At 38.8% G+C, this 27,960-nt stretch overlaps 1 protein-coding gene across 1 annotated transcript in view; it reads left to right on the top strand.

Annotated features, from left to right (window-relative positions):
- PDZD8 (PDZ domain containing 8) overlaps positions 1-26,536 on the top strand; it is a 69,056-nt gene extending 42,520 nt beyond the window's left edge. The window contains exons 4-5 of the mRNA XM_056121045.1: positions 16,522-16,684; positions 20,600-26,536. Coding sequence (XP_055977020.1) covers positions 16,522-16,684; positions 20,600-22,815 — 2,379 coding nt within the window. The 3' untranslated portion in view covers positions 22,816-26,536. The remainder of the gene's footprint in view (positions 1-16,521; positions 16,685-20,599) is intronic.
- The last annotated feature ends 1,424 nt before the right edge of the window (positions 26,537-27,960 follow it).

Here is a 27,960-nt window from a genome sequence, read left to right as displayed (position 1 = left end):
GGTAATTTATAAATTTTCTTGGACAATATTTTAAAAATAAACAACTGGAGAGGTTGGGGTGATGATCCAGAAGTTGGGTGCATGCATCACATTCAGAGGGACCAGAGTTAGATCCCTGGTACCACATGGCTCTCCTGAGCACTACCTGGTATAACCCTGGTAAACCCCAGCACCACCACCCTTAGGTTACCATATCAGTAGGTCTTGAGGATTGGATCATTAGGTTTATTTGGCTGAGAATTTCAAAAGTGGCCGCCCCAGTTCCTGAACACTGCTTAGGATCCCCCCAAATAAACTGTCACTGTCCTCCCATTGTTCATCGATTTGCTTGAGCGGGCACCAGTAACGTCTCACAACAAATTGTGAGACTTGTTGTTACTGTTTTTTGGCATATCTAATATGTCACGGGTAGCTTGCCAGGCTTTGCCGTGTGGGCGAGATACGGTAGCTTGCCGGGCTCTCCGAAAGGGGCAGAGGAATCAAACCCAGGTTGGCCGCATGCAAGGCAAATGCCCTACCCGCTGTGCTATTATTCCAGCCCCCCAAATAAAAACTGTCACTATCACTGTCCCTGTCCTCCCCTTGTTCATCAATTTTTGCTTGAGTAGGCCCAGTAACATTGTAAGACTTGTTACTGTGTTTGGCATATCGAATACATCACGGGTAGCTTGCCAGGCTTTGCCGTGCGAGCAAGATACTCTCGGTAGCTTGCCGGGTTCTCTGAGAAAGACGGAGGAATCGAACCCAGATTGGCCATGTGCAAGGCAGATGCCCTACCCGCTGTGCTATTGTTCCAGCCCCCCAAATAAAAAAGTAAAATTAATTTTAGTAATGCTGTATTTGAACCATGTACCCCAGTTATTTCCATTTCTTCATGTTACCAGCAGAAAAATAAAAGAGGTATTTTATTTTTTATACCGAGTCTGAAATACAGTTATACTTTACAATTATAGCACCCTGCAATTTATCCTTGTCACATTTACTGTGCTTAGTAGCTGCATATGGCTGGTGGCTACTGTACTGAACAGCGTAGACCAAGAAGAAATGTACAGTAGAACATTCATAATTGCACATAGCTCAAAGTTTCCTAAGAATTGCCAAGTAGCACTGTCCTCCCATTGTACATTGATTTGCTCGAGCGGGCCCAGTAACGTCTCCATTGTGAGACTTCTTGTTACTCTGTTTGGCACATTGAATACATCACGGGTAGCTTGCCAGGGCGGGCAAGATACTCTCGATAGCTTGCTGGGCTCTCTGAGAGGGGCAGAGGAATCGAACCTGGCTCGGCCAGGCCGGCCGCATGCAAGGCAAACGCCCTACCGCTGTGCTATTGCTCCAGCCAAGAGAAGCAAAATATTAAAGGGAACTCTCAGATGCCGGAGAGATAAAGTACTATGTATGTCTTGTCTGTGGCCAACCCTGGTTCAGCCCTTGGCACTACCGGTTCCCCCAAGCATTGCCAGTTAATTTAAAATTTTTAATTTAAATTAAAAATGTTTAAATTGGCAACCCTGGAGTGCTCTAAGCACTGCTGTGGAGGTATAGGTAATGCTCAGCCTCATGGAATCTGAGCAGTACCACATCATTGAGCCCTTATTCAACCTCTGAACCAGGCCTAGATTACCAGAAGGGGGCCCTGGGCCTAGAAGCACTACTTGGGAGGATCCTGCAAAATAATTAATTCCATTCCAGACTATTACTAAAAACATACAAGGTCTAGGATTCTTAAAGAAGTAGACGGCGTGTCATTGTGCCTCTAAAATAAATACAGACCAGGAAGGATCACAAAGGCTAGAGCATTTGTTTTGTGTGTAGAACCCTCAGGTTCAATGCTTTGCACTACAGGGAGTGATTCCTGAGCATTATACCAGGAATAGCCCTCAGCACTGCCAGGTACGGCCCCAAAACAAAACAAGAGTTAGAGCCAAGAATGAACATGCTTATTTAAAAGTCAAGATTCTCAGAGAATTAATTATCTGCATTTCTGTTTTCTGTAATATAAAAAAATTATGCCAGCTGGAACAGATGAGGAGACAGAACTAAAATTAACGTGGAAGTGCATAATCATATAAAGATAAATGGATGGGAAAAAAATTAATGATCTTCAGCTGAGAAAGACAGGTGAATGATTAATGGAAGCATGTAATTAGAAAAAGTAAGCAGGAGGATTATCAACAAATTTACTGAGCTAGGAACCAAATTTATGGGAGCTATGAAGATAAATTTTATGTCCTTAATAATAATCAGATGATAAATGCTAGGACACTTTTAAAAGGTCTTTAATAATCCTATATACTTGCTGGTAGAATCCAGAATATGCCATATTCTTTTTATGCTCTACATTTTGTACCTAGTAGAATTTTCTAGCATGTAGCAGTTGTTAGGTGAATGTTCTGGAAAGAAAAAGAGAGGATGAAAGTGGTCTTGGAATAAAAATCTGATCTTATCAGTTGTTTCCTTAAGTCTCTGATGTTTCTTACTGCTCCTAGAATAAGGACCAACTCTTTGATGGGGTCTACCGAATACACCTGATCTCTAGCTTTCTAGCTCTCCCATTCTCCTTGAGCCATGCTGACCATCTTCCACTCCTTCATACTTGCCATTATCTTTCCACTACACAGCCTTTGTATGAGTGTAACTTCCCCCAGGACATTTTTTCACATGCATCTCGCATTCCTCTACCTACTCTGTCTTCAAATTTCTGCTTCTGCCAGACTTTTTTGCCTAGTAACTTATTCCAAGATAAGCAGTTCAAAGTCCAAATAATAATAATAATAATAATAATAATAATAAATAATACAATAATAAGATAACTCTTTTGCCCTCAGATACTTTTTTTTTTCCAGTTAACATTGGTTTACAGGAACATAAATGTTCTCAGATACATTCTCCAGCCCTTCCCTGTGCTATGTCATGACCTCTGCTAACTGTATTGCCAAAGCTTACTTTGACCTAAATTTGACCAGTGTGGAGATCTGGAGGAAAATGTGTATATTAGGGAGCTCCAGGGTATTTCTCCTTTACTCTACTTGCATGGCATGCCTGACAGCTGCTGTTGGGCCCTTGGGCCCTGCATGGCTTTAGACTTCCAGAGAACAGAACCACCAGGCCTCAAGCTTCTTGAAGCTAAAGTAGAGCCCCTGGCCTCTACTTTATCACTTCCTCCCTCTGTCTTTTATCCTACTGCTGGTAATGACTTTGACTCTTACAAATAATATTTCAGTTGCTTCACTGTCTCTTCTTTGACCTTAAGTCTTCCGTTATTTTGTGATGATTCTGTTTTATAGAGCCTCTATACATTTGGCATTTTCTGTTTTCTCTCAACCGATAAACCAACTGATCATCATTCCTCTGGGAAACCTTCCCTACTGAGATGAAACTAGGATAACACTTCCCACAGTTGGCATTTCACATTTACAGTTGTATACTTTCTTGTTATCCCTACCAGTATCTTCCTTTCAAACAGGCACTCTGACTGGTTTTGTTCACAGCACCTGAGATCTTGAGGATATTCAATAAATGTTTCCAGGAGATTTGAAGCTGTCTGCCCAGAAACTCCCACTGACCTTCAACACTTCCATCTAGATTAGCATCCTTCAACCGTTTTCTATCTGAGGACCAGCAGTTATAACCAAAGTGGCAGAACAGTAGTTTTTAACCTTTCTACACTTTTAGACTGGCACCGGTCCATGGACCAGTAGTTGAAGGCCACTGCTCCAGACTCTCAGGTTTCAGAGCAACTCAGTCACATTTCTGTCTCTTTTTTCCCTAAGAGAACTTTGGTATATGAGTAAAATGACAGGTCTAAATTTTTTTCTTGTCTTCCCTTTTGTTTTGCAGAGTGTCTGAAGTCTTGCTGAATGATACCGCTTCAGATCTATCCATAGATTGTTGAATGTAAATACAGAGAGTCTAAAAGAGTACCCTACAGAAGTGATTTCAAGAAAGGACATGGGAAACTAATTTATAAATGCAGCAGGCCAGAAGCTTCACAGTTGGCATTTTGGTGTGTTGGTTTAAAGCCAGAGATACCTTGCAGATAGCTTTTTGGTACTCTTATTTAACCATTTGCCATTTACAGTCTTAATCTTATCAAAAGGAAGAGAAAGATTAAAGCAAATAAAGCTTTTTTGAAAATGTCAGTTTTTATGAAAGCTCTGGTTTAGTTCAATTTGACAATATTTGCGAATGCAGCAGGGAGTTCGTGAAATTTTAACCATATGTAGTGTTCTGTAATTTGGTTTCTTAAACTAAACACCTCTGAGCTTTCATAGTAAATCCTATGCAATATTTCCACTCTTAAAGTTCACCTTGATTAAAAAATGAGGAAGGCAGCTCTCTTTCAGATTTCTGAGTATATTTAATATTGTTTTGAAAATACTGTGAAAAGAGTAGGAACTTAGGTTAAAATATAGAAACATCAGTTCTCTCTAATTCAAATTAGTATAAATTACTGTGAGAAGAAACTGAAGTATAAGACAGTGAGTGGTCTGCCCTTAAAGGAAGATCAGAATGAGGAAATCAGGTCACAGTACAAAGAACATCAGGATTGATGTTAGTACATGAGTACTCCTAAGAATTTCTGAGATACAGCATTGTGAAGGTTTCTGTGAAGACAAGATAGCTTTTCTTTTGAATTTTATTCTTTAGTCACAGTGAAATTAGTTATCCATGATTTGGTTTCAGGCATACATTATTTCAACCCCAGTCCCATCACCAGTGCCTACTTTCCTCCACCAGGTTCTTCCCTTTCCCTATTTGCCTCCTTCTCACCTGTCTGCCTCTATGAGGGGCACTTTGTGTGTGTGTGTGTGTGTGTGTGTGTGTGTGTGTGTGTTTGTGTGTATGTGTTGTGTGTGTGTTTAATATGTATATATATATATATTTTTACACACTTTTGTGTGTGTATATATATACATACACACACACATATATATATATGTTTTTGCATTGTGGTATGGTGGTTTACAGTACTATTGCCAATAGGGTATCATACATGACACTTTACCACCGTTCATCGCCACTTCTTCCTCCTAGTTGATCTTCCCTCCACTATACTTGTTGCCCCTCCCGGTGCTATCCCCCCTCAAGTGCTATGACTACCACTTCATACTATCACTTCTCATGTTCTTTGTTTCCATTGTCTTGGGGCATTTCTTATTCCCCCATTATGTTTCGTTAGACCCTGCATTTGAGAGACAGCATTCTGTGTCAGCCTCTCCCCCAACTAACTTCACTTGACATACTTTCCAGGCCCCTCCATGTAGCAACAAACTGCATGACTTTAGCAAGCTAGCCTTGGGGAAACCAGGAAAAACTGTGAAGGAGATGACATTTGAGACAATACTCACTGGTAAAATCCAGAATATGCCATATTCTTTTTATGCTCTGCATTCTGTACCTAGTAGAATTTTCTAGCATGTTGCAGTTGTTGAGTGAATGTTCTGGAAAGAATAAGAGAGAATGAGGTGCTCTTGAAATAAAAATCTGATCTTATCAGTTTTTACCTTCAGTCTCTGAAGTTTCTTACTGCTCCTAGAATAAGACCCAGTTCTTTGATCAGTTCTATCAAATATACCTGATATCTAATTTTCTAGCTTTCCCATTCTACTTGAGCCATGTTGACCATCTTCCAGTATGCTAAGATTTTTAGATGTTTCAAGATAGAATAAATAGAATATTCTCTTATGGGATAAATCCACATAAGAGAATATTCTTTTGTTTGCAGGATATAATGATTTGTCCACAGTGGATAAGCTGGTATCAGTAGGGGATGATTACTCAAGGCAAGAATAAAAGATTTGAACCATGTTATAGAAGTCCTTTAAATGCCAAACTCAAAAGTGTTGACTATTAGCCTTCAGGAGAGTAGGAGGTATGGAGACAGAAGATTTTAGAATTAAAATGATCTCATCAGAATCTTGCCTTAGTCAGGTGTGACTCTGGACTTTGTAGAATTGTAGCATGATCATACAAGCTCCTAAACCCATATGAGCCACTAAGTATTTCATTTCTGTGTAAAATGGGACTGATAATGCTTTTATGTGTTGTATGAGGGACAAATGGGGTTCTCTGTATAAAAATGTTAGCACTGTATCTCCGTAGCTCATAACTAACATGTTTATCAAATCTGGCAGCAAATGGAGAAAGTGATGGATGATTTGATAAGGGTAAGACCTGAAATAGTAGAGGTGAAAGAAACTAAAACTTTGAACCAGAATTAGTATGCCATGGATGTCACTGAAAATGGAAGCGTTTTCAGATAGTAAGAGAGGCATTCAGGAAGACTTGGGACCATGAGGAGGTGGAGGGAAGAGGACACAGATCTCCTGGACATGTTAGGTTTGAGCCACAGTGGTTATCAAGGGTTGGTTTTTATATTCTCGGTGCTATTTGGACTTTGAACCACTTATCTCGGAAGTTGAAGTTTATTTGGGGCATCTGCTCTGTTTGAGATGTTATTTCACATAATGAAAAGCAGTATATTTTTCACTATAAAGTAAGAATCTGAGTAGTTGTTAAAGAGCTTTGAGAACAAGTTAAAGAAATTACATTAATAGAACTTTGTTTTTGAATTTTGTGTCTCATGTCCTTCCAATTTTACTGTGATTTAAGAAGAGCTGATTCATTCAGCTCATGCTTTGTCATGAACTAAAATATCTTATTCAAAGTACATTTAACTCCTTTTGATAAGAACTCAGTTAGCCAAATAGTTTGATTTCTCTAAGTCATACACTCAGATGCAGAACCAGGAAGTAAACAATTTAGGAAAATTTGAGAGGTATTACAGAGATCTTGCAGTGTATCCAGTTCCTGGAGCGATTGCACAGTGGGTAGGGCATTTGCCTTGCACACAGCCAACCTAGTTCGATTCCCACCATCCACATAGTCCCCCAAGCACTGCCAGGAGTAATTCCTGAGTGCGGAGCCAGGAGTAACCCCTGAGCATCGCCAGGTGTGACCCAAAAAGCAAAAAAATAAAAACAAGATAAGAGCCATTTCTCTGATAGCACAGCGGTAGGGTGTTTGCCTTGAGCGCAGCCAGCCCGGCCAAGCCGGATTCGATTCCTCCGCCCCTCTCGGAGAGCCCGGCAAGCTACCTAGAGTATCTCGCCCACACGGCAAAGCCTGGCAAGCTCCCTGTGACGTATTCAGTATGCCAAACACAGTAACAACAAGTCTTACAATGGAGACGTTACTGGGCCCACTTGAGCAAATCTATGAACAATGGGAGGATGGTGTTTTTCAGTGTTTTTTATCATGACTTTAAGACTTCACATGCATTTAGCATTTAATTCTCATAACAAACCTCAGAATAACTATAATTATATTTATTTTTTATATATGAGGAAATGGAAACAAAAAAGCAGCATTCCCAGATCACCTAGCTCTCTAGTGGTAAAGACAGTTGGCATATCCAGCAGTGTGATTCCAGAGCCGCTGCCCTTCGCTCCATTGTTAAGCCCGGGACCATGGGTTCCCAAGCAGCGAGACAGACAGAGACACAAACTCGATAATGCAAAAGCAATAGTTTTATTTCAATATGCTGGAGTCAACTATCTCACCCACAGAGTGGTCTCTTAATAGGGACCCTGACTTCAGGCACCAAGGGGTTTATATAGGGTTTGATTGTATAAGCAGTACATGCCTTACTATTTCAGAAAGAAAACTTACTTAGTTACCAAACAAAGGTGTTTTGGCAAGTGTCCAGGGTAACAGTGGTCAGGCAATAGTTAAACAGTAGTTTTCACTAGCAGTTTATGGTTACATATGCTACTCATTCTTTTAGGGTTTACAAAAGGCAATTTCTGGGGTATTGTGAGAATTAGATTGATTGAGCCCACTGGCTGAGCCAAGGAACTTTCCCAGGTGGGTTCAGGTTGGCTAGTTACACATTGCTTCATTGCTGAGAAACTGAGACTGTTTCAGTTCTAGGAACTGGACCCAAGGCCTAGCTGATTTTGCTGATTTCTGCTGCCTGTCATGGCGTCAGTTCGCCCTTACACCATCACTTCCACAAATGGTGGATTCACGTCTGGGTTCTTCCTCTCTAGTGTTGTGAATGACTATGAGTACATGATAAGCTTTAAAATGCAGGGATTAGTAGCAGGAATAAGGTTTAAATGTCTGTAAAATAGTGCAGTTTCTGACACAGCATAATTAATTATGGCTGTCTTATTGGACTTGCCCTGAAGACCTTCTCTTGTCATAATGCTGTCTGATTTTTGTCTGTCTTTATAAATCCCCTGCTCCCACTCTCTATTGTTTAAATTCTTGCTGAGTAAGATGAGGCAAACAGGAGTAATGACTTGGTTGTGGGACTGCCTTTTATTTTTTTTTTTAAAGTTGAGAGCCAAACAGTAACATTTAAGAACATCAGCAAGTTTATCATATATTTGATGGAAGACCAGGGTTATGGCTCAGGTGATTGAACCTTGGATGCCTTATGTGTGTAAGACCCTGAATTCTGTCCCCATCGCATGTCCTGACTTCTAGTACCAGCAAGTGTGACTCCCCCAACAATTACCCAAAAAAAAGATGTCAGTTAACTAACTGCTGCATATTCAACTATGGTAAAAGCATTGACAGACACATAAATTTCAGTGTGGTTTAAGACTTTAAGAATAAATAAATAAATAGGAAACTTATGACTAAAGATTTACATCAATGTCATATAGCACTGTCCTGCTGTTCATTTGCTTGAGTAGACACCAGTAATGTCTCCATTGTGAGACTTGTCACTGTTTTTGGCAAATCGAATACGCCACGGGGAGCTTGCCAGGCTCTGCCGTGTGGGTGGGATACTCTCCATAACTTGCTGGCTCTCTAAGAGGGACGATGGAGGAATCGAACCTGGGTTAGCTCCATGCCAGGCAAACACCCTACCCGCTGTGCTATTGCTCCAGCCCATCAATGTCATAATGTTGATAAATCTGTCAGTGATTTTCATGTGGCAGTCTGTGGAGCAGTGCCCGCCCACAGGTGTAAAAATGGTTGAAAACCACTGGTCTTCATGACCTGTAATAACTTGTAGCTCTAGAACATTTGGGAATAATAGTCCATGAAACTGGTTTTTGACACCTCGAGTACTTGACAGTTTTTCATTTTACTATAAATGTGAAGTTCATTCTATTATTTACTAATTAAAGTGAAGACATTTTAAAGATGCTCAATAAAAGTAAAATTTGAGTCAAATATTTGTTGTCTTTGAATAGCCAGTTGGCAAGGGTAGCAACACTGTGTTCCATTAACTCAGTCTTTTAATACTTCCATAAGGTGTTGTGTATTTTTCTTCATAAATATTGAACATGAATAGTGTTTAAAGTGGGTTTGGGAACAGCTGTGTTTCCCATTTGTAAGCATGTTGGTTTACATTGATATTGGATTGTACAAGACAAATAGGTGGTTATATTTGAAAGCTGTTTATATAAAAACAGCATGTTCTATAGTGGAAGAGATAAGAGTGTTTCATTAAGCACTGTAAATAAGACTTCTGGATAATTCATAATATTTTTTAAAGGTCATTAAATGACTCAGAATATGTTTAGATGGTTTTGAAATGAATAATGTGTGAATTGTCTTTATTACTAAAAATGTTGTGAAATGTCTTGAGTAGAAAACAATTGAACAAAAGGACGTAATCACCGTCATGGTGATAGCTTTAATTTTCATGATGCTCTCATTTCAAAATTTCAAGAAACATAAGTATCTTACAGTAACACATTTTGCATACAATGCATATTTTACATGGATTTCTATAAATGAGATAATGAGGTTTGGAAATAGATGTGAGCTATTTTTTTGCCCCTTAAAACAATATTTTTTGAAAGCTATAAAGAAAACTGCGAAACTCAAACATATTCTTAATACCCAGAGAGAAGCACTGTAAATTCTTGTTTAAAAAATGTTTAGCCCTTACAAACAGACATAAAATAATTGACAAACTATTATCCTTTAAAGTGAGATAGATTATGTAAATCATGTAACCTTTCCCTACTTAACAGTTGTGTGTATAGGTGCTTTGGTTTTGTTTCTGTTTTTTTTTTTTTTTTGTGCCACACCTGGTGATGTTCAGAGTTTACTCCTGGCTTTGTGCTCAGGAATTGAACCCAGGTTGGCAGCATGGAAGACAAACACCCTACATGCTGTTCTACCCCTCTGTCCTGGAGGTCACATTCTTACCTCCATTATGCACGTCTTTTTGTTTTGTTTTGTTTTTTGGGTCACACCCAGCCATGAACAGGGGTTACTCCTGGCTCGTGCACTCAGGAATTACCCCTGGCGGTACTCGGGGGATTATATGGATTGCTGGGAATCGAACCCGGGTTGGCAAAGTGCAAGGCAAACGCCCTACCTGCTGTGCTATCGCTCCAGCCCCTATGCATGTCTTTTTTCCTGTCTACATGATATTCTAATGTTACCATAACTTAGCTAATCAAGCACCCATTGATGAACACTTAGTAATTTTCCATTGTTTTAATGCTGTAAGGATATCTAAAATTAGTGTTAGGAGTATTATCTGTTGACATTCTTTAAGACATTACTTGGCATACTTTTGTTTCCTTGGGTGCATCTGGCGATGCTTATGGCTTATTCCTGGCTCTGTGCTCAGGAATCATTTCTGGTGGTGTTCGGGGAACTCTCTGAGGTGCTGGGGATTGAGCCCATGTCAGTTGTATGCAAGGCAACTGCCCTGCCTGCTGCACTATGTCTCTGGCCCCTGTGTTAGCACTTTGTAAGCTGGCATATTATATGGTCTAAAGAGTTTTAGAATTGTTCTCATTTATACCTTATGAATTCATTCAACTTTAATGACAGGTCTTTGTAAAGTTCTGTGAGAATTGATAGAATTCTTACACCAATAGATGTTTTTAAAATGTTTGCTGTATTCTTTCAAGAATTACATTTTTTCAGAAAAAGACACTGTATACACAGTGTGAATATTCTTTGCTGATAAAAGATGGTGTCAAAAGGGGACTTAATAAATACATCCTTTTGTCAGGTTGATGAACCTTAATAGATGATGGGATATTTACTTGACTCCTTGGAAAGAATGTAACATAATTGTTTAGTTGTTGAAGTGTCCCATGAAATTTGTCAGCATTGTAGTGATAAAACTACCTATGCTTCTTAGGCTAATATAGACTTACTTTGTTTTTTTTCTTCAGACTCAGTTTGTTTTTCATGTTGTTTCCTTTCTTCTAAAACCCTGCAATTACTTGGTAACTAACTTGAATTATCATTTATTGAAATAACTTTCTAGCAGAAATTAATTCATAGCATTCTGACTCTAAATTAGTCACTTCAGAATTGGAGCAAGTATTACTTGTACTACTTTGTACCAAAGGGGATGGAGTGGACGTGATTAAGGGGTTGGGATAGAACGAATTTGAACAGTAGAATATTTCTCCTTATGAATATTTAGCATGACTGTAATTGGGGGGAATAGGATCATCAATTATAGCCTTTCTTCCTTCCTTCCATCCTTCCTCCCTTCCTCCCTCTCTCTCTCTCTCTCTCCCCCTTCATCCTTCCCTTCCATCCTTTACAATCAGGAATCACTCCTGGTGGTGCTCTGGGGACCAAATGGGATGCCAGGGATTGAGCCCGGGTTGGCCACATGCAATGTAAACACCCTACCTGCTGTACTATCACTCTGGCTCAATTATAGAGATTTTTAATGGTGAACATGATGAAAAGTAAGATTTAAATCTCGTTCTTAGGTGAGACAGCCTTGTTGCTGCCTCTTTTCAAGATGGGTGATAAACAGATTATTTGTAGCCTGGCAGTAATTTGTGCCCATTAGCAAATTAGTCTGACATCAGGCATTCAATGAAAGGCTAGAAAGTTAAATGTCTAACACATTCTGTGCTAAGTATATTTGATGTACTTAAAGTCCCTTTTGCCAATAACTCAGTTACTTTTAAAAACAGTTATTCTAGTTTTATAAACCTTGACCTCAATTGTTAATTAAAAATTGGAGAAATTTTTTTTATTGATCTAAACATAATTGCCTAATCTGTGAGATTCAGAATTCAACAATCATGTTGGACGCCGATCAAAGATAATCTGTAAAATCGCCCACAAAAACAGATGACTTTTAGGAGCCAAAGAGATGGCTCAAGGCGTGGGTTTCCTGGCACTGCATAACCTCCTCCACTCATTCCCACAATGACAGGGTGACCCTGGTCACTCCTGAGCCCCTCCATCCATCATTGTTAGAGGAACATACTATTTAGAAAAGAATTGACCATTTTTAGTGTCCTCTTGATACTTAATAGGTAGTGCTGGTTTGATCAAAGGAGCTGTATTATGTGCCCATGATACAGCAGTCATTTTATAAGGCCAAGAAATTTTTTCAGTAAAAATGCTTACTTAGATGCTGCATTAATCGTTTTCAAGGACCTCTATTTAAAATTTTAATAATTCCATAATATCCAAAATATTTGGTTGGCACAAACAAGTAGCTTTAATTTCAACTTTATTTTATTTTCCAGAACTTAGAAACTAATTGTTTTGGAGTCTTTGGGCCAGACCTGAAGGTGCTCAGGGGACCAAATATGTTAAGGGGTTCAACCAGATTGGCAGCGTGCAAGACAGTCATCTTAATCCCTGTACTGTCTCTGAGGACTGAGAATTCAATTAATTTTTGGAGTCTCTGTACTTCTTAAAAGGCTGTTTACCTTGCCAGAGGGACTTTCAGCAAGAATAATGCACTGTTGTCTGGTGATTGGAAGCCAGGCAGTGAAGGTTTTTAAAAGGTAGAGAGATTGCGCCAGGGAGATGACTCAAGGCTGGATCATATGCTTTGCATAAAGTTTCCAATCTCCCAAACACTGCCGAGTGGGGCTCCAAAACTGACATGGTAGAGAGTTGCAGGGGAGATAGCTCAAGAGTTAGAGTGCATGCCTAGCATAGGAGTGCCCCAGCTCTTTATACCCTTCCCCTGCTCCCTCCCTCCCTTTTCTCCCATTCCACCCTCAGAACTATCAGTTTTGGCTCTTTTGTGTAAAAAGAATTTAAGGTGGGGAAAAGCAGCCTCCATAATCTGTGAGAAAGTAGGTAAAGCAGCAGAACTGACGACATACTGAAGAGGCCTGGCAGGAAGGCAGGTCTAAGAATACTTAGAATTTTACAGAAAAATAGCATTTCCCATATAAAACTAAACTATACAGTACACAGACCAGCCGACCATAGGCATAAAGAGGTTGATAAACACTGGTCTGCCACCTTGGTTCTAACTGCACGTCAAAGGATCAGTATGCAGGGCAGGTGCTGGTCCACAGGTGTGAACCGGTTGAATAATACTACAATACATTTATTTCTGCAATATCAAAAGTGTGTTTTGAAATTTTTTAATTTAGGTGGTCAGACTATGACAGATGAGTGTGATGGTGGTTGGTGGGGTGGGGGAGAATCAGGCAAAAACTATACAGTCAGTAACATACTTTCAAAATATGCCAGTTGAGTATTTAATCATGGCTCAGGAAGAAAATGGTCTCATCTTCAAAGCCTCCCTTTTCTAGAAGCAGGTGCTGTTCTCATTTAGCTGTTTTCCATCATCTAAGGTGATGGGATCAGAGAAAGATCCTGTCCAGGCCTCTTCTGTTATTACAGGGTTTCCTGTCTCAAGTCTGATCCCTCTGCTCGAGCCACCCAAAGAGAGGAACATGAAGTATAATTTCTCTGCCTCTGTTTAACCTTGCACTGACTCTTTAGAAACTGGCCCACTGCCCCTTACATAAAAGAAGGAAGCAGGGTTCAGTTCACGTGAATAGAAAGGAAACACTGTCACTGTCACTGTCCTCCCGTTGTTCATCTATTTGCTCAAGCAAATTGTTGTTACTGTGTTTAGCATATTGAATACGTCATGGGTAGCTTGCCTTTGCCATGCAGGCGAGATACATAGTCCGGAAACCTCTCCTCTTAAATCCTGGCCTTGGGGTAGCTAGTCTGGGTTCAGCTAATTCAGGCAGGGACTTGGTGCTTGAACACTTTGCTGCTCAAGTGAGACCTTTTAACTTAAACCTGTAAGATCTGTTTCTTACCATTTTACACAACATATTTAGAAATTGGTTTTTTTTTTTAACTAGGATTTGGTCATTTTTTATACTTTACATTAGTTTCTTACCTTTTTTTAAAATATAAATTTTCATCTAAAACAGTCCAGTCTTTTAAGGGGATTACAAAAGGGTGATTTTTCTAATCTGATCATTCCTTCTATATTTATTTATAGCCAGCTTCTTTTTTGGCAGAAGATGGGGTTAAGGAAAACATTTTTCTCCAACAAAGTACTAAAATTTTGTATGTAGAAACCTTTGGATAGAGACATTTATGCAATAATCAATGAAGTAGTCCTTACATTAAATTCTACTTAAATATTATATAGCCTTAATATTGCAAAATACCCACTTTCAGCTTTTATAATCATATAACCTTGATAACTTAATATGGTTAGTAAATGAAAATAGTTGTTGCAGATTTGATGGCATAATTTGTTTTTTAAATTTACTAAAGTTAAGGTGACGCTTTTACAGTGGTGTTGACATTTCTGGTCAATGATGTACACAGATAACCTCACCTTGCCAGACTGTGATGGCAGTTTGGAAGATAAAGAGTATAGAGAGGTGAAGTGTAGAAGACTTGGTGTTAAAAGAGTTGCCTGTGCTTGACAAAATTAAAAATACTGGTAAAAGTGTACTAATTGCAGTCTTGGTTATGTGGGAGGAATTAAAAATAGTGACATAACTGGTCTTGTGGGGAAGGAACAGGAGTTAATTAACATCGTTGTTACAGTAGGAAGTCAACACTTCATCTGAAATATGATATGATATCTAGAGAAAGGAAATAATCCTAACACAACTAGAAACAGAAACAATCATGGAGGTTGCCTTAATACAGGAGTAGGTGTGTGGAAGACAAAGGACAGCTTCCCATTCATAAACTTGACATTTTACGTTATATGCAAGTACTGGGTAAAATTGAAATTTTATTATTAAAACTTAGGTTATACTTTGATTTCTTTAAAATTTCCATCACTGTTTGTTTTTATAATTATGTCTGATTTAATCCTATTCTAGCATTCCATTTATCTGAGGCTAAGGGTCAGCATGTATTTACCTAACATAGGTTAAATGGAATGACTCTAAAGGCTGCTGTCCTTCATGATTCACAAAGCATCATCTAAATTCATCACAAGTTAATTTTATTATTAATTGCATAAATTAAAAGACTAAGGACTGGGGCTTAGATTATACAGTGGGTAAGGCACTTGCCTTGCAGACAGTTGACCTGGCTTCAATGTCCAGCATCCCATATGGTCCCCTTAGCACTGTCCAGAGTCACATTTAGCACTGTCCAGAGTCACATTTATGAGTGTAGAGCCAGGAGTAATCCCTGAGTGTCGCCAGATGTGATCCCAAAACAAAAAAACCTATGGGCTAACTGAATGAGTTATATGTATTTATGTGTCTTACTGCAGAAATGGCATTCAGAATTGTGTCTGTGTTTTATTTTTAATACCTTGAGGTTTGGTACAAATGCATAAATTCACTAGATGTGGGGCAGTAGAGGTAAACATGCATCTGAGCTCAGTTTGATTGCTGTTCCCACATGGTCCCCCAATAATTGTCTGGTGCAGCAGCTCTTGAGGCCCTTGAACACGGCATAGCTAGGGTAGTTGTCCTCAGCACTGCATGGTCCTTGGATTATACTGCCCAGTTGACCAGGAATCTCTAGCCCCCCCCCCCCCCCCCCCGGCATTACTTGAGCAGCAGGAACTCCCTCTCCACTACCCCTTGCCAAAAAAAAAAAAAAAAAAACCAGCTCACTAGTTTATTTGCCTGACTTGCCCTCAGTCTCTGGACCCCAACTCCTATTCCTTGGCAGCTCCTAATCTGCTCTTCTCACACTCTGTCTTTGCCTTTTTTGAGATTTTCATACCAATTTCATAAGTATTTGAGGGGCAGAGAGATAGTGCAGTGAGTAGCATGCTTGCATTGCATAAAGCCGATCAGGGTTGGATCCTTGGAATCATACACAGTTCCCCAAGCACCAGGAGGAGGAAGCCCTGAGCACAGCGGGGTGTGACCCGAAAACAACAAACAAAAATGGCCTTTCATATTTAACTCCTTCACTAAGCATTTGTTCAAGATTTGTTCATTTTGCTCTATTAATATTTTATTTTCGTGGCTGAGAAATATTCCAGCTGTGTGGATGTTCAGAGTTCTGTCATTTGATCTTCTTTGTTGACTCATTGGTTTTTATTTTTTCAATATTTGTATATAAGCTCTTATGTAGACTTAAGATTATATAGAAATGTTTTCCTTTCAATAAATACCTGAATCATATGGTAAGTATATGTTTAAGTTTTTTAATAAACTGAGGTGTTGAGAGTTAATATTAGTTGACATGCTCGGCAGTAGAGCACAAAAGCAGCAGCTGCAGTTCACTTGGGATGTGACTATTTTTTCTCACTCTACTGTTTTGAACTCAGTAGATTTTTTTTTTCCTTTATCAAAGGTTGAGTTAGTCAAGGGGAATTTACAAAGTGTTGGACTTACACTTCGTCTCGTCCAGTCATCCGATGGATATGCCGGGCACGTAATAATAGAGACTGTGGCCCCAAACTCACCTGCTGCAATTGCAGATCTTCAGCGGGGAGATCGACTAATTGCTATTGGAGGTAATCAATATATTTCATCCTTTCAGAAAAAAACAGATTTAGAGATGGAGCTCTTCTTCTCTTCTGTTTTTTCTCTAAGTACATGGTGCTTTTATAGTGAAGAGAAGGCAGTAACTGTAGTACAATTAAAATCTAAAAGAGTCTTCCAAAATAATATATAATGCTTCACCTTTAGACCAATTTACTTAAGCCTCCCTTCTTCCCTTCTCTTTCTCTTTTATTGAATGTGGAAGAAAGGATAATTCAACAGTTTCCTTTCCTTATAACCACAACCATTATTATTAACCCTGAAATTGTTAGTATTAATATGGCTTTCCTTATGATTTAGTGCACGGTAAAGAATGGGGAAATGAATACTCCCTGTCCAGAAAGGTACACCTCCACTTACCTGTAGCCCCCGCGCTGTCCACCATGACACTGTCATTCAGAATGGAGACCAAAGGACCATAACGTAGAAAAATCTGCTATCTGTGTGCCTTCCTGTCTGTTGGATTGTTAATAACAAAAACCATGTTGATAGGCAGATTACTTGCTTGATGGTGAATAGGCAGTGGAGTTCCACAGTGCATGTCAGTGGGGGAAAGGTGCAAACTTTTCCTAACCTTTCTACTACCTTGCTCACCCATTTCAAACTTAGCAAAGATTTCTTGAACACATTGTTGGTCACAGTGACAATTTTGTTGTCTAACACTTAAGATAGTAACACACATCAGTTCCTACATGAAGGAGCAATAGTCTTGGATATACGTGCCTGCCCCCCCACCAAAAAAAAAAAGCCTTTGATTAAGATCAGTTATGATTTTGTTGCGCACTGGGAGGGGCCCCACCCCAACTCACTGTTTTACATAGAAATCTCTCTGAGCGTGGCATAGCAGCTTTCTTGAACTTTGTATGCCAGTCACCTACATACATAGTGTTAAAATGATTTTTTTCAAGATAATTTTATTTAAAGAAACTTACTGAGAGAAATGAGAAGGGAGAGAGAGATGAGATTGATAACAAGGTCAAGAGGCTTCTCCAAAGTGGAAAAGGCCAAAGTGTTGATTTTGATTCAGTAGATCTGGGATGGGGTCTATTAGTCTGTTTTTAACAAGCGCACAGATGCTGCAGCCATCCATAGACTTAAAGAGTACAAGGCATAAAATAGACCCTATTTGGGGTTGGAGTAATAGCATAACTGGTAGAGTGTTTGCCTTGCAACTGACCCAGGTTCCATACCTAGCATACCATATAGTCCCCAAGCCTACCAGAATTAGTTCCTGAGTTCAGAGTCAGGGGTAACCCCAAAAATAAACAGACAAAAAAAAATAGACTGTATTTGTCACATGTTGTATAATATAAACAGAAAAGTTATTCTCCCTGACTAAAAGCCACAATTCATTATACATGTTCATATATTGTTTAGATTTATATCTTCCAATTAAAATTAATTTTTGTGTTCTCTTTTAGGAAAGGTTTATAGTTTTAGTTAAATAGTAAATATTATTAAAAGGAAAGAATCCAGACATGCTCTCTCACTCTGCCTCTCTCTCTCTTCTCTCTGCTTTGTATGTATAGTGATAAAGCAAAATTCATTGACTTATATCTCACATTTTTTTAAAGTACTGTATGTTCATTTTTCATAGCTATAATTTCTCTGTATGGATATACATGCTATATAGTGTGTGTGTGATTCATACATAAGTATACACACATATATATTGGATGGGGAGGGGGCAATACACAGCTGTGCTCAGGACTTACTCCTGGCATGGCTCAGGTGACGTATGTGGTGCCTGGGATCAAACCCAGGTCAGACTCATGCAGTTCAAATGACTTGCTGTACTATCGCTTCAGCCCTTTAAAAAAATATTTTGTAATAGAATTGTAATTATTGATATATGTTTGCCAAAGTGGCCATTGTATTTGAAGCTGAATGATGCAGTTATATTTTACTGTTTTCTAGAGTTTTGTGTATGTTTAAAATATTCCAAATAGAAAGGAATTCACATTGGTCAACCAGCCTTATATCCCATAAGGGATATATGGCTATTGCCACAAAAATGCTGATATTCAAGAAAGAGCTGTCACTGTCACTGTCCTCCCGTTGTTCATCGATTTGCTCGAGCGGGCCCAGTGTTAAGTTACCAAATAATGAGTTTAGACTATTATTTTAGTTGCTACAGCTCATTAGAGTTATCTCTTATGCACAGGTCAAACGACAGTTTTCCTTGTATATATTTCAAGGGAAGTAATAGAAGACTGGATGTGTAATTTATAAAGAACCTTCTTAGAATGATCTAAACTTCAGTATTAATGAGTTTTTAGGCTAAAGAATTTGGGCTGAAGCTTTCAGAAATGTGGAAGCAAATGTTTAGTGCTTAAAATAAGTCAAGTGTGAGGGTCATAGAGGTAGTTCAAAGGTCCAGAGCACATGTACAAGGCTCCAGTCTGTTACCTAGCACTACATGGATCCCTAAACCCCGCCAAGAATGATCTCCAGGGATCAGGCCATATCCCCTAAGCTCTGCCAAGTGTGACCCAGAAAGCAAAAAATTCAGGTGAGAGCTATAGTTAAATGCATAAGCACAGCATGTGTGCAACCCTTAGTCATTAAAACAAAATAAAAAGAGGAGAAAAAACAGGAGGTAGGAGGAGATGAGTCAAAAGAATGATAAAATAATATTGAACACCATGCTGAACATAGCATGGATTGCATAATTTGATGCTAGATTCAAGTGAGAAGCTCTGGAGCAAACAGAAAACAGGAGATGGAGATTAGAATGATAGAGAGGTAGAAAAGGAGGAAAGAGCTCTAGCCAGAGATCAAAAGTCTGAGAATAACATCACTGAAATCTTAAGGAGAAAAACAGCAAGATGGAATGTCAGGACATCAGCTAGCCATGAGAACACAGCAGAATGATTGGACCTGTGGATCTTTGATGTGGAAGACTTCCAAATGATGGCCAGGTCTATATGTATGTAGAGTAGGGAAGATAGATAGATCATTTGGCTGGAGTGCATGAGATCTAGTTTGATCAAGCCCAGTCAGACTCATGCAATTCATGCTGTACTATCTACAAGGAATAGCCTCTAAATCTGAAATAGTCTCTGCCCCCCGACCCTCAACCCTGCCCCCAAAATCAAAGTAGGGTCTTGCCTGGCAGCTATAATAGGATATAAATTGAAGAGCTCTAAGAGCAGGTTATCACATGGGGCTGATGTTTTTTTGATATACTGAGGAAAGTAAAGACCCCCTTTCTCAGTGTTCTCTATACCTGCATATAGTGATAGCTTAAGTAAGCACTGTCTCAGGGAAAGTGGATGGGATCAGAAAGCCTAGAAGCTTTAAATGCTAACAAAGCAAAAGCCAACTACCTTAGGAATAGGACAGTTTTCCCGGGAGATTTTTTATTGTACATCTACCTTTCTTACCTTTTGAGTTTGAACCATGTTAATATAGCACCTGTTAGAGAATAATATGATTAAATTTAAAAATGATGATACTGATATAGAATGCAGAGATACTCAACTGACTTGTATAACGTTTTATGTTTTTGTTGTCTTTCTGTCCTAGGAAAGATTAATGGGTAGAGCTAATTTAGAAAAACTCTGTGAAAGAACCCATTATTCATTGTATAGTCTTTTGCTGAGTTTATCAGACATTGGTCTCTTGATTTGAGCTGCTCATTACATAGCTTGTAATGCCTTAAGCATTTTAGAATTTTCTTTAGTAGAATCATAATTTTTTATTACTGTAAGTCTGGTTTAACCTTAAAATCTGTTTCAGTAAGTCTCACTCTGCTTACTTCAAGTTTGAGAAATGATGGCATTTAAACCTAGAGAAGGCTGGAAAATGATTGCAAATAGCAAATTTAGCTAACCTTACAAAATTGCAAAAATTTACATGTTTTCCCTTTTAAAATCTTTAAACAGGTGTGAAAATCACATCCACGCTACAGGTGTTGAAACTTATCAAGCAGGCTGGTGACCGAGTCCTGGTCTATTATGAAAGGCCTGTTGGCCAGAGCAGTCAAGGGGCAGTGCTACAAGATACTTTGGGCCAGTTGGAAGAAAACCTTCTGCCAAGCTCATGCCAACCAAATTATGAAGAGGAAACAACCGGGTTGGCAATAGATGCTGAAGGCAGAGACTTGGATTCTGAATTTGAAGACTTGGCGAGTGATGTTAGAGCACAAAGTGAGCTCAAGGATGAAGCCCAGTCTCTAAGTCATAGTCCCAAACGTACTCCAACAACACTTTCTGTTAAACCCCTTGGAACTATATCACCAGTTTTAAATCGCAAATTAGTTGCAGGAAGTCACCCACCACCACCTCCAAAACTCCCATCCAAAGAAGGAAGTAAACCTTTAGTAAAACCTGAGATAACAGACCCCGTGCAAGTGTCAAAACCTACCCAAGGATCCTCCTTCAAACCACCTGTGCCACCACGACCACAACTGAAAGTTCCTTTGCCTTCTGCTGATGCCCCAAGTCCAGCAGAACCAGATGTTCTTGCTGAAAAGCCAGAGAAGGTCCCGCCTCCTCCTCCTCCTCCTCCTGCAGATAAATCTGCTGAGAAACAAGCAAAAGGCCTGGATCATGTTGAAGATGCAGTTACTGCTTCGAAGCAATTTTTAACAAAGCAAGAAGTGCCGAGAGATTTTACTTCAGAAAGCTCCTGCCCTCCGAAGGACTGTTCAGATGACCCTCAGACATGGGAATCATCAGAAATTCCTTACCGTAATAAGCTAGGAAAATGGACAAAAGCCAGAGCGACATGTTTCTTTGACATTGAAGCCAGTCACAGATATTTAAACATTGCCCTGTGGTGCAGGGATCCTTTCAAATTAGGAGGCCTCATCTGTTTGGGGTACGTTAGTTTAAAACTCGAGGAGGTGGCTTTAGGCTGTCTTGCCACATCAAACATGGAATACCTTTCCAAATTCAGGCTGGAAGCCCCCTCTCCTAAAGCTGCGGTCAGTAGAACTGCATTGCGCAATCTGAGTATGAAAAAAGGATTCAATGACAAATTTTGCTTTGGTGACATTACTGTTCACTTCAAATATTTGAAAGAAGGAGAATCAGACCACCACCATGTAGTCAGTAACTTAGAGAAAGAAAAAGAACTCCATTTAGTTGAAGATCTTTCTGCTCCACCTAAAGAGGAACACTTTGTGGGACAGATGGGTTTACCAGAAAATAAACATAGTTTCCAGGATACTCAGTTCCAGAACCCAACTTGGTGTGATTACTGTAAGAAAAAAGTTTGGACTAAAGCTGCTTCCCAGTGTATGTTCTGTGCTTACGTTTGCCATAAAAAATGTCAGGAAAAGTGTCTGGCTGAGACCCCTCTCTGTGGAGCAACTGATAAACGGATAGACCGGACTCTCAAAAACCTCAGGCTGGAAGGACAAGAGAGCCTCTTAGGCCTGCCTCCTCGTGTCGATGCTGAAGCTAGCAAGTCAGTGAATAAAACGACAGGTTTGACAAGACATATCATCAACACTAGCTCTCGCTTGTTAAATTTGCGTCAGGTCTCCAAAACTCGACTTTCGGAACCAGGAACTGATCTAGTAGAGCCTTCACCCAAACAGACACCCAACACGTCAGACAACGAAGGCAGCGACACAGAGGTCTGCGGGCCAAACAGCCCTTCTAAACGAGGAAACCACACGGGAATAAAGTTGGTGAGAAAGGAGGGTGGTCTGGACGACAGTGTTTTCATTGCTGTGAAAGAAATTGGCCGCGATCTGTATAGGGGCTTGCCTACAGAGGAAAGGATCCAGAAACTCGAGTTCATGCTGGATAAGCTGCAGAATGAAATTGATCAGGAGCTGGAACATAATAATTCCCTTGTTAAAGAAGAAAAAGAGACAACTGATACAAGGAAGAAGTCACTTCTCTCTGCTGCTTTGACTAAGTCAGGCGAAAGACTGCAAGCTCTCACTCTCCTTATGATCCACTATCGAGCAGGCATCGAAGATATGGAATCCTTAGAAAGTCTGTCTTTAGACCAGCACTCCAAAAAAATGAGCAAGTACACAGATGATGCAGAAGAAGACCTCGATAGTGAATTAAGCCAGCTAATAGACTCTCAACCATTCAGCAGCATATCTGATGACTTGTTTGGCTCATCCGAGTCTGTGTGACACTGTTTAAACTCTGAAGTGATTGAGGAAAAGTTGTCTCTTGAGTCCCACAGAGACTAAGACCTTAAGCCCTCTCATAACACTCTGGTCTGCTTCCCCACAATTATTTGCTTGTGTAGGAACGAGAATGAGCAGGATCGTTTTCCAGCAAAAATACAACCAGATCACTAAATTGGTTGTTTCAGGTTGCATTTATAGCTAGCTTTTTTGGGTTTATACTGGGAATTTATTTTTACTAATTTATTTTTAACTTTTTCTAATTATGTAAGCTAACTTTTCCTGTTTATGTATATGTGATATCTCATTGTGGTTCTTTTCTTTCTCAGTTTTTGGAATTAGTGTTACATAAGATACTGTCTAAATTTTTTATATATGTTCATTTCCATCACGGTTACCACAGCAAATTTGCTGCATGCCGATATTGACAACAGCAATCATTGAGGGAACATGAAGCTTATCATCTCTATTTGCTTGACATTTTTCTTATTGGGGGGTTTGAAGGGTGCTTTTTTGTTTTTGCCAAATGTAATACGAAAGCAGGTGCTGCAGTTTTAGCTGGTGATGTGAATTTAGTTTTATTTTTAATTGACATATTGCTTGCTTTCTATGCTTCTGTGACTTTTTTCTTTAACGTTTTGTGCAACTGAAGAGTTTGCATTGAAAATTAAAATGTAATAGGGTATAAATAGGTGTGCAATTGGTCCAGACTTTTGTGATGAGGTTAATGTTCTTAAACAGTAAGCAGTAGAAATTTGAAATATTCAAAATTGATACTTTCCTTTTAGGTGGAAATTCTAAACATTTATAATTATTTTTCTTCTTCATTTCTCTCATAGGGAATAAAGCATATGTAAATTTCAGGGGACTGTCCTTAAAGTCACCATATTGATAACTGGTTTTGACTGTCTCAGAAATTATTTTCATGCTGGAGACTTTGTAAATGAGAGGAATTATGTAAATAGATTTGTTGCTTTGTCGCAAATCCCGCAAGCTTAAAGGAATGGTGATCATCCTGAACGCTTGTATCTTCACTCATTAAAAAAAAGAAATACAAACAAAAATGGTATAGATACAGAGGAATTGGGGCCAGTTCTCTGGAAGCGAACATCTACACTGATTCTGGGTCTAACTTGTAGATTCCAGTAGCACATGATTAAGGGGAATGTGTGAGCATGACCTCTGTTGGTAATAAGTGTGAGCCTTTTATCTACCTACAAAATGGCTGTTTTTTGTAGGTTACTACTATGGTACATGATCTGCAATAATGAACTGGCATGAATTTGAAACAGGTGGACAGCTGGCAGGACAAAAAGCATACAGGAGTAGAGATTCTGACTCTATTGCACAGGATGCTACATCAGAGTTGAAGCTCCTCCACTGGCCATTAGTGAACTACAACCATAAGCAGGCCACCGGAGGACTCTGTGCTGCAGTCACTCAGCTCCAAGGAGAAATAACAATAACTACCTCACAGGATTGTTGTGAGGAAAATGTAGGATGGCTGCAAAAGTGCCCTGAAGAGAAAAACCTCAGAAGGTATGCTTTATAAGAGGATTAAAAACGTATTTGAGAACACAAAAGTCACTCTGTTTTTAAAACCAGTAGCCAGTTCTCATTCCTGCTATTTTATTAAGTGAAATATTAGGAAACTTCCTTCGCCAAGTTTACAACAAAATATATTAATGTATACCCCCCCCTCCTTTGTGTTTAAGCATGCTTGCCTTTTAAGGAACACACCTAAATCTTTATATACCAAATTCTCTGAAAGCTAAAATGTTGTTGTGTAGCATAAGCTTGAAACATTCTGCCCAATGTAATAACCAACTTCCATCTTATAAAAAATAACTTACCGTTGATAACCTGGAAGGCGGAGTGTCTATAAGAGGCTGGTATTTATGGATTAGATCGTGGACGTTTAGTGACATCCAGACATGCTGCTGAAATCGGGGGCATTTGGAAGCTGTAGAAATAATGCAAAACTTGGGTTTCATTACAAAAATCTCGTGTTTTTAAAGTATTTAACTCTGTAGAACCACAATTATGGAAAAGCTCAGTAATGCTGCTAATGATAATTGTAAAATATACCTTTAATGTAGTGCAATATTTTTATATATCCTGGGAGAGGCAGTAAAGGTGTCACAGTTATACTTTAGTGCAAGGGGTGGGGGTGGGGGGCACTCCAAGTAGCCTAGGGCATACATAGGAAGGTGTAAGGCATCAGTGGGAGAAGTTGTATTCTATTACATTTCTGATGTAATCTTGCTGCCATGCTATGTTATCAATAGCTAAAAATTTTTAAAAGAATAAAAACTACCACAGAAAACAAGAATATCTTCATTGATGACACCTGGAAAAGGTGATGGCTGCATCTCTATGGAATTATTGCCTGGTACAATTTGGCTATGCAAAGAAGCTTAACAAAGTTCACTTTTGCTAAATAGAATTTCTATTTTGTGAATAGCCTAAAAGCATCAGTGTTTGGTTTGTGTTTCTTTAAGCTTTGAAATAATCAGGATTATGACTTCCTGCGTTTAGTCAGTAGGAATGTTAAAAATAAACTTTCTACATTGGTTTTAGCGATTGGGTTAGACAGTCAAGCTGAGCAACATTTTAGCATTGTTTTGGGATCAATAGGTTACATTTCCTAATATAAAACTTTACATTCTTCATTACTAAAACCACTTGAAACACTATGTGGCTATTTGTCATTTTAAGAGGAGAAAACACATGCCAAGCATTTCGGAGAGTACTGTCAAGTTCTAAATTAAGACTAACTGGATTTTTTGAAAAATACTTGTTCTTACTAATTAATAAGATAAATAATCTTATAATTAAAAAGTCCCCTAAAAGTCAATAAATTTAATCACTAATTTAAAAATGTATTGTCTTTATTTCTAAATTGATATGTAAGTTATAAGTTTTCCTTTAAAGGGGTTCCAGGAGGGTACCTTGTATATATCCCTCTTTTAAGGTCTGACTAAAACCATTGCTCTCAACTTTCAAAGACTCATACATTTTTAACTTTGAAGGACCCTCCAGGGACCCACTGTCAAAAGTCTGAACATTACAGTTCTTTCCATCAGACAGTTAACTGTTCACAAAGGAAATTTTTCACATAGGAAGAGACATATTTAGAGATGCAAGGATAATTTACTGGGGTTCCACATAGATGACTTGTTGCTAGTATATATTTCAATGTAAGACAAAGTTTACAAAACCAAAATGTATGGCTCAGACTAACTTGGAGTGGATTTTACGTGATGCTTTCAAGCAAAGAATAGCTATTGAATATCCACATTCAAAATGATACCTTCTGATGTATTTTATTCTATAATTAACATCTGGCTTATAAAGGAATACAATCAGGCACAGTAGCATTCAGGAGGTTTATTAAGTAAGTAAACTAGCTAAGGATGGTATAGACATTCAATACAGCATTTGAAAAAAAACATTCATTCGTAGCTACCTCATTAAGATTTTTCTGTCTTAATTTGCCAGGTACAACCCAAAATATGCCTGTGCTCAAAAGAAACCTTCAGAGAGCTGCATGATTTTTGTTCTAAAAAACATGATCTAAAGCATTTTTAAAAGATGTTTTTAAAACCTCTATCTTCATAGTCTTGGTAACCCCAGAATATTAGCAAACAAAAGTCTTAAAATGTTTTCTCCCTCAGATAAAACTGGTGTCTTTTGATCCCAAAACTCTGCTTAAAAGAATATTTTTGATTAAAAAAATTTTTTAAACTAAACCAAAATCTCTCATCCTTTGGGATAGCAGCAGGCATGCTTTTACTAGTCATTCTTGAGGCCTTAAAGGCAAAAATTGTGGATAAATTCTGTGATGTTGGGTGGGGAGAACTACAAACCCTCTGAGAATTGATTTATAACATGTTTTGACTTTCCCCACATGGTGGTAACAATCCTGCCTTTTTCCTTGTAGCCACATGAGTGCCTCCAGTACCACCTTCCAAAGCAGCAGGCCTGTGCCAGTTGCACAGAACAGACGTGCATAGGAAGCTTGTTTGCTTCTAGCTACACACTTGAAACCCAGAGTTCAGATCTCTGCAAAGCCCCATCTAAAATCTTCGTAGAGAATGAAAATGAAAGTATTAGCTACTTTGCTAGACAGTTACATGGTTGAGTCTTCTAGAGTTCTTTGCTTCTTGATGTCTAAGCTAACAAATACAATTCTAGCCAAAGAACTGACATTAGGTCGTTTTTTATGATTACAGAACTAAGGAATTAACAAGTCTATTATTTGAGACATTCCATACTATCTCCACACTCCCGTCATATCGCATACACAATGTAAAGTGACAATGTTCACTAACAGTATTTGCTGCTACACTGAAAAGGCACGTCAATGTTGTCATGCTTAGAAAAACCACATCACACAGTACTGGACAGTAGAGTAATACACAGACATCTTAGATGTTTGGTTTCTCCTGCCTGTGAAAAAGGGTGCCCTGAGCACCCTGTCTTTACCTGTTTGTTTTCCTAATGTGATTCAAGACAATTTCATTCCTCCTTTGTCTTCACAATGATGTAAACAACTTTTAGAAATCTAAAAAGTAATAGTTTCAAATAACTCAAAATTAATAAATCCCTAGGAAGCACTTGGATGACCTCCAAAGAGGTCAAGGATTATCAGAACCTTTTTTTTCCCCACGTCATACCAGCTTTTAAGTTTCTTTTCTAAAAATTGATCTTCATTCAATATACCTTGCTGTGCTTCAACAACCTTGACAGTAAATATCACAGTTTTATCATCCAGTAAGATGATCAAGTAAGTGTCTTAAAAGGAAGCTTCTAGTTCCTAACTCTACATTTTGGGTGCTTTTCTTGACTTTCAGAACATGTTTACTTCTCCCTTACTGGCTTTTACTTAATGCCAACTACCTGACATGTAAACATAGTTTACAGCCATCTGTTTCCAGGTAGATAATGACATAGAAGACCAGCCAAGATTTATGGATAAATCCCAAAGATGACTGATGAGTTCTTGTTCTCTGCATTTGAGATAACTAGCTTGTTGCTCAGATATATTGATTACAGTGATTACAAGTTAACACTTAGTATCACTACATATATATGCTGTCTTGCTTATGTTTTTCTTATTTCTCATTGTCAGAAGTGTCTCAGAAC

This window comes from Sorex fumeus, unplaced genomic scaffold (genome assembly GCF_029834395.1).
Source record: "Sorex fumeus unplaced genomic scaffold, SorFum_2.1 ptg000043l, whole genome shotgun sequence".
In the NCBI taxonomy this organism is placed as follows: domain Eukaryota; kingdom Metazoa; phylum Chordata; class Mammalia; order Eulipotyphla; family Soricidae; genus Sorex; species Sorex fumeus.
This window is presented reverse-complemented; position numbering and strand designations above follow the sequence as displayed.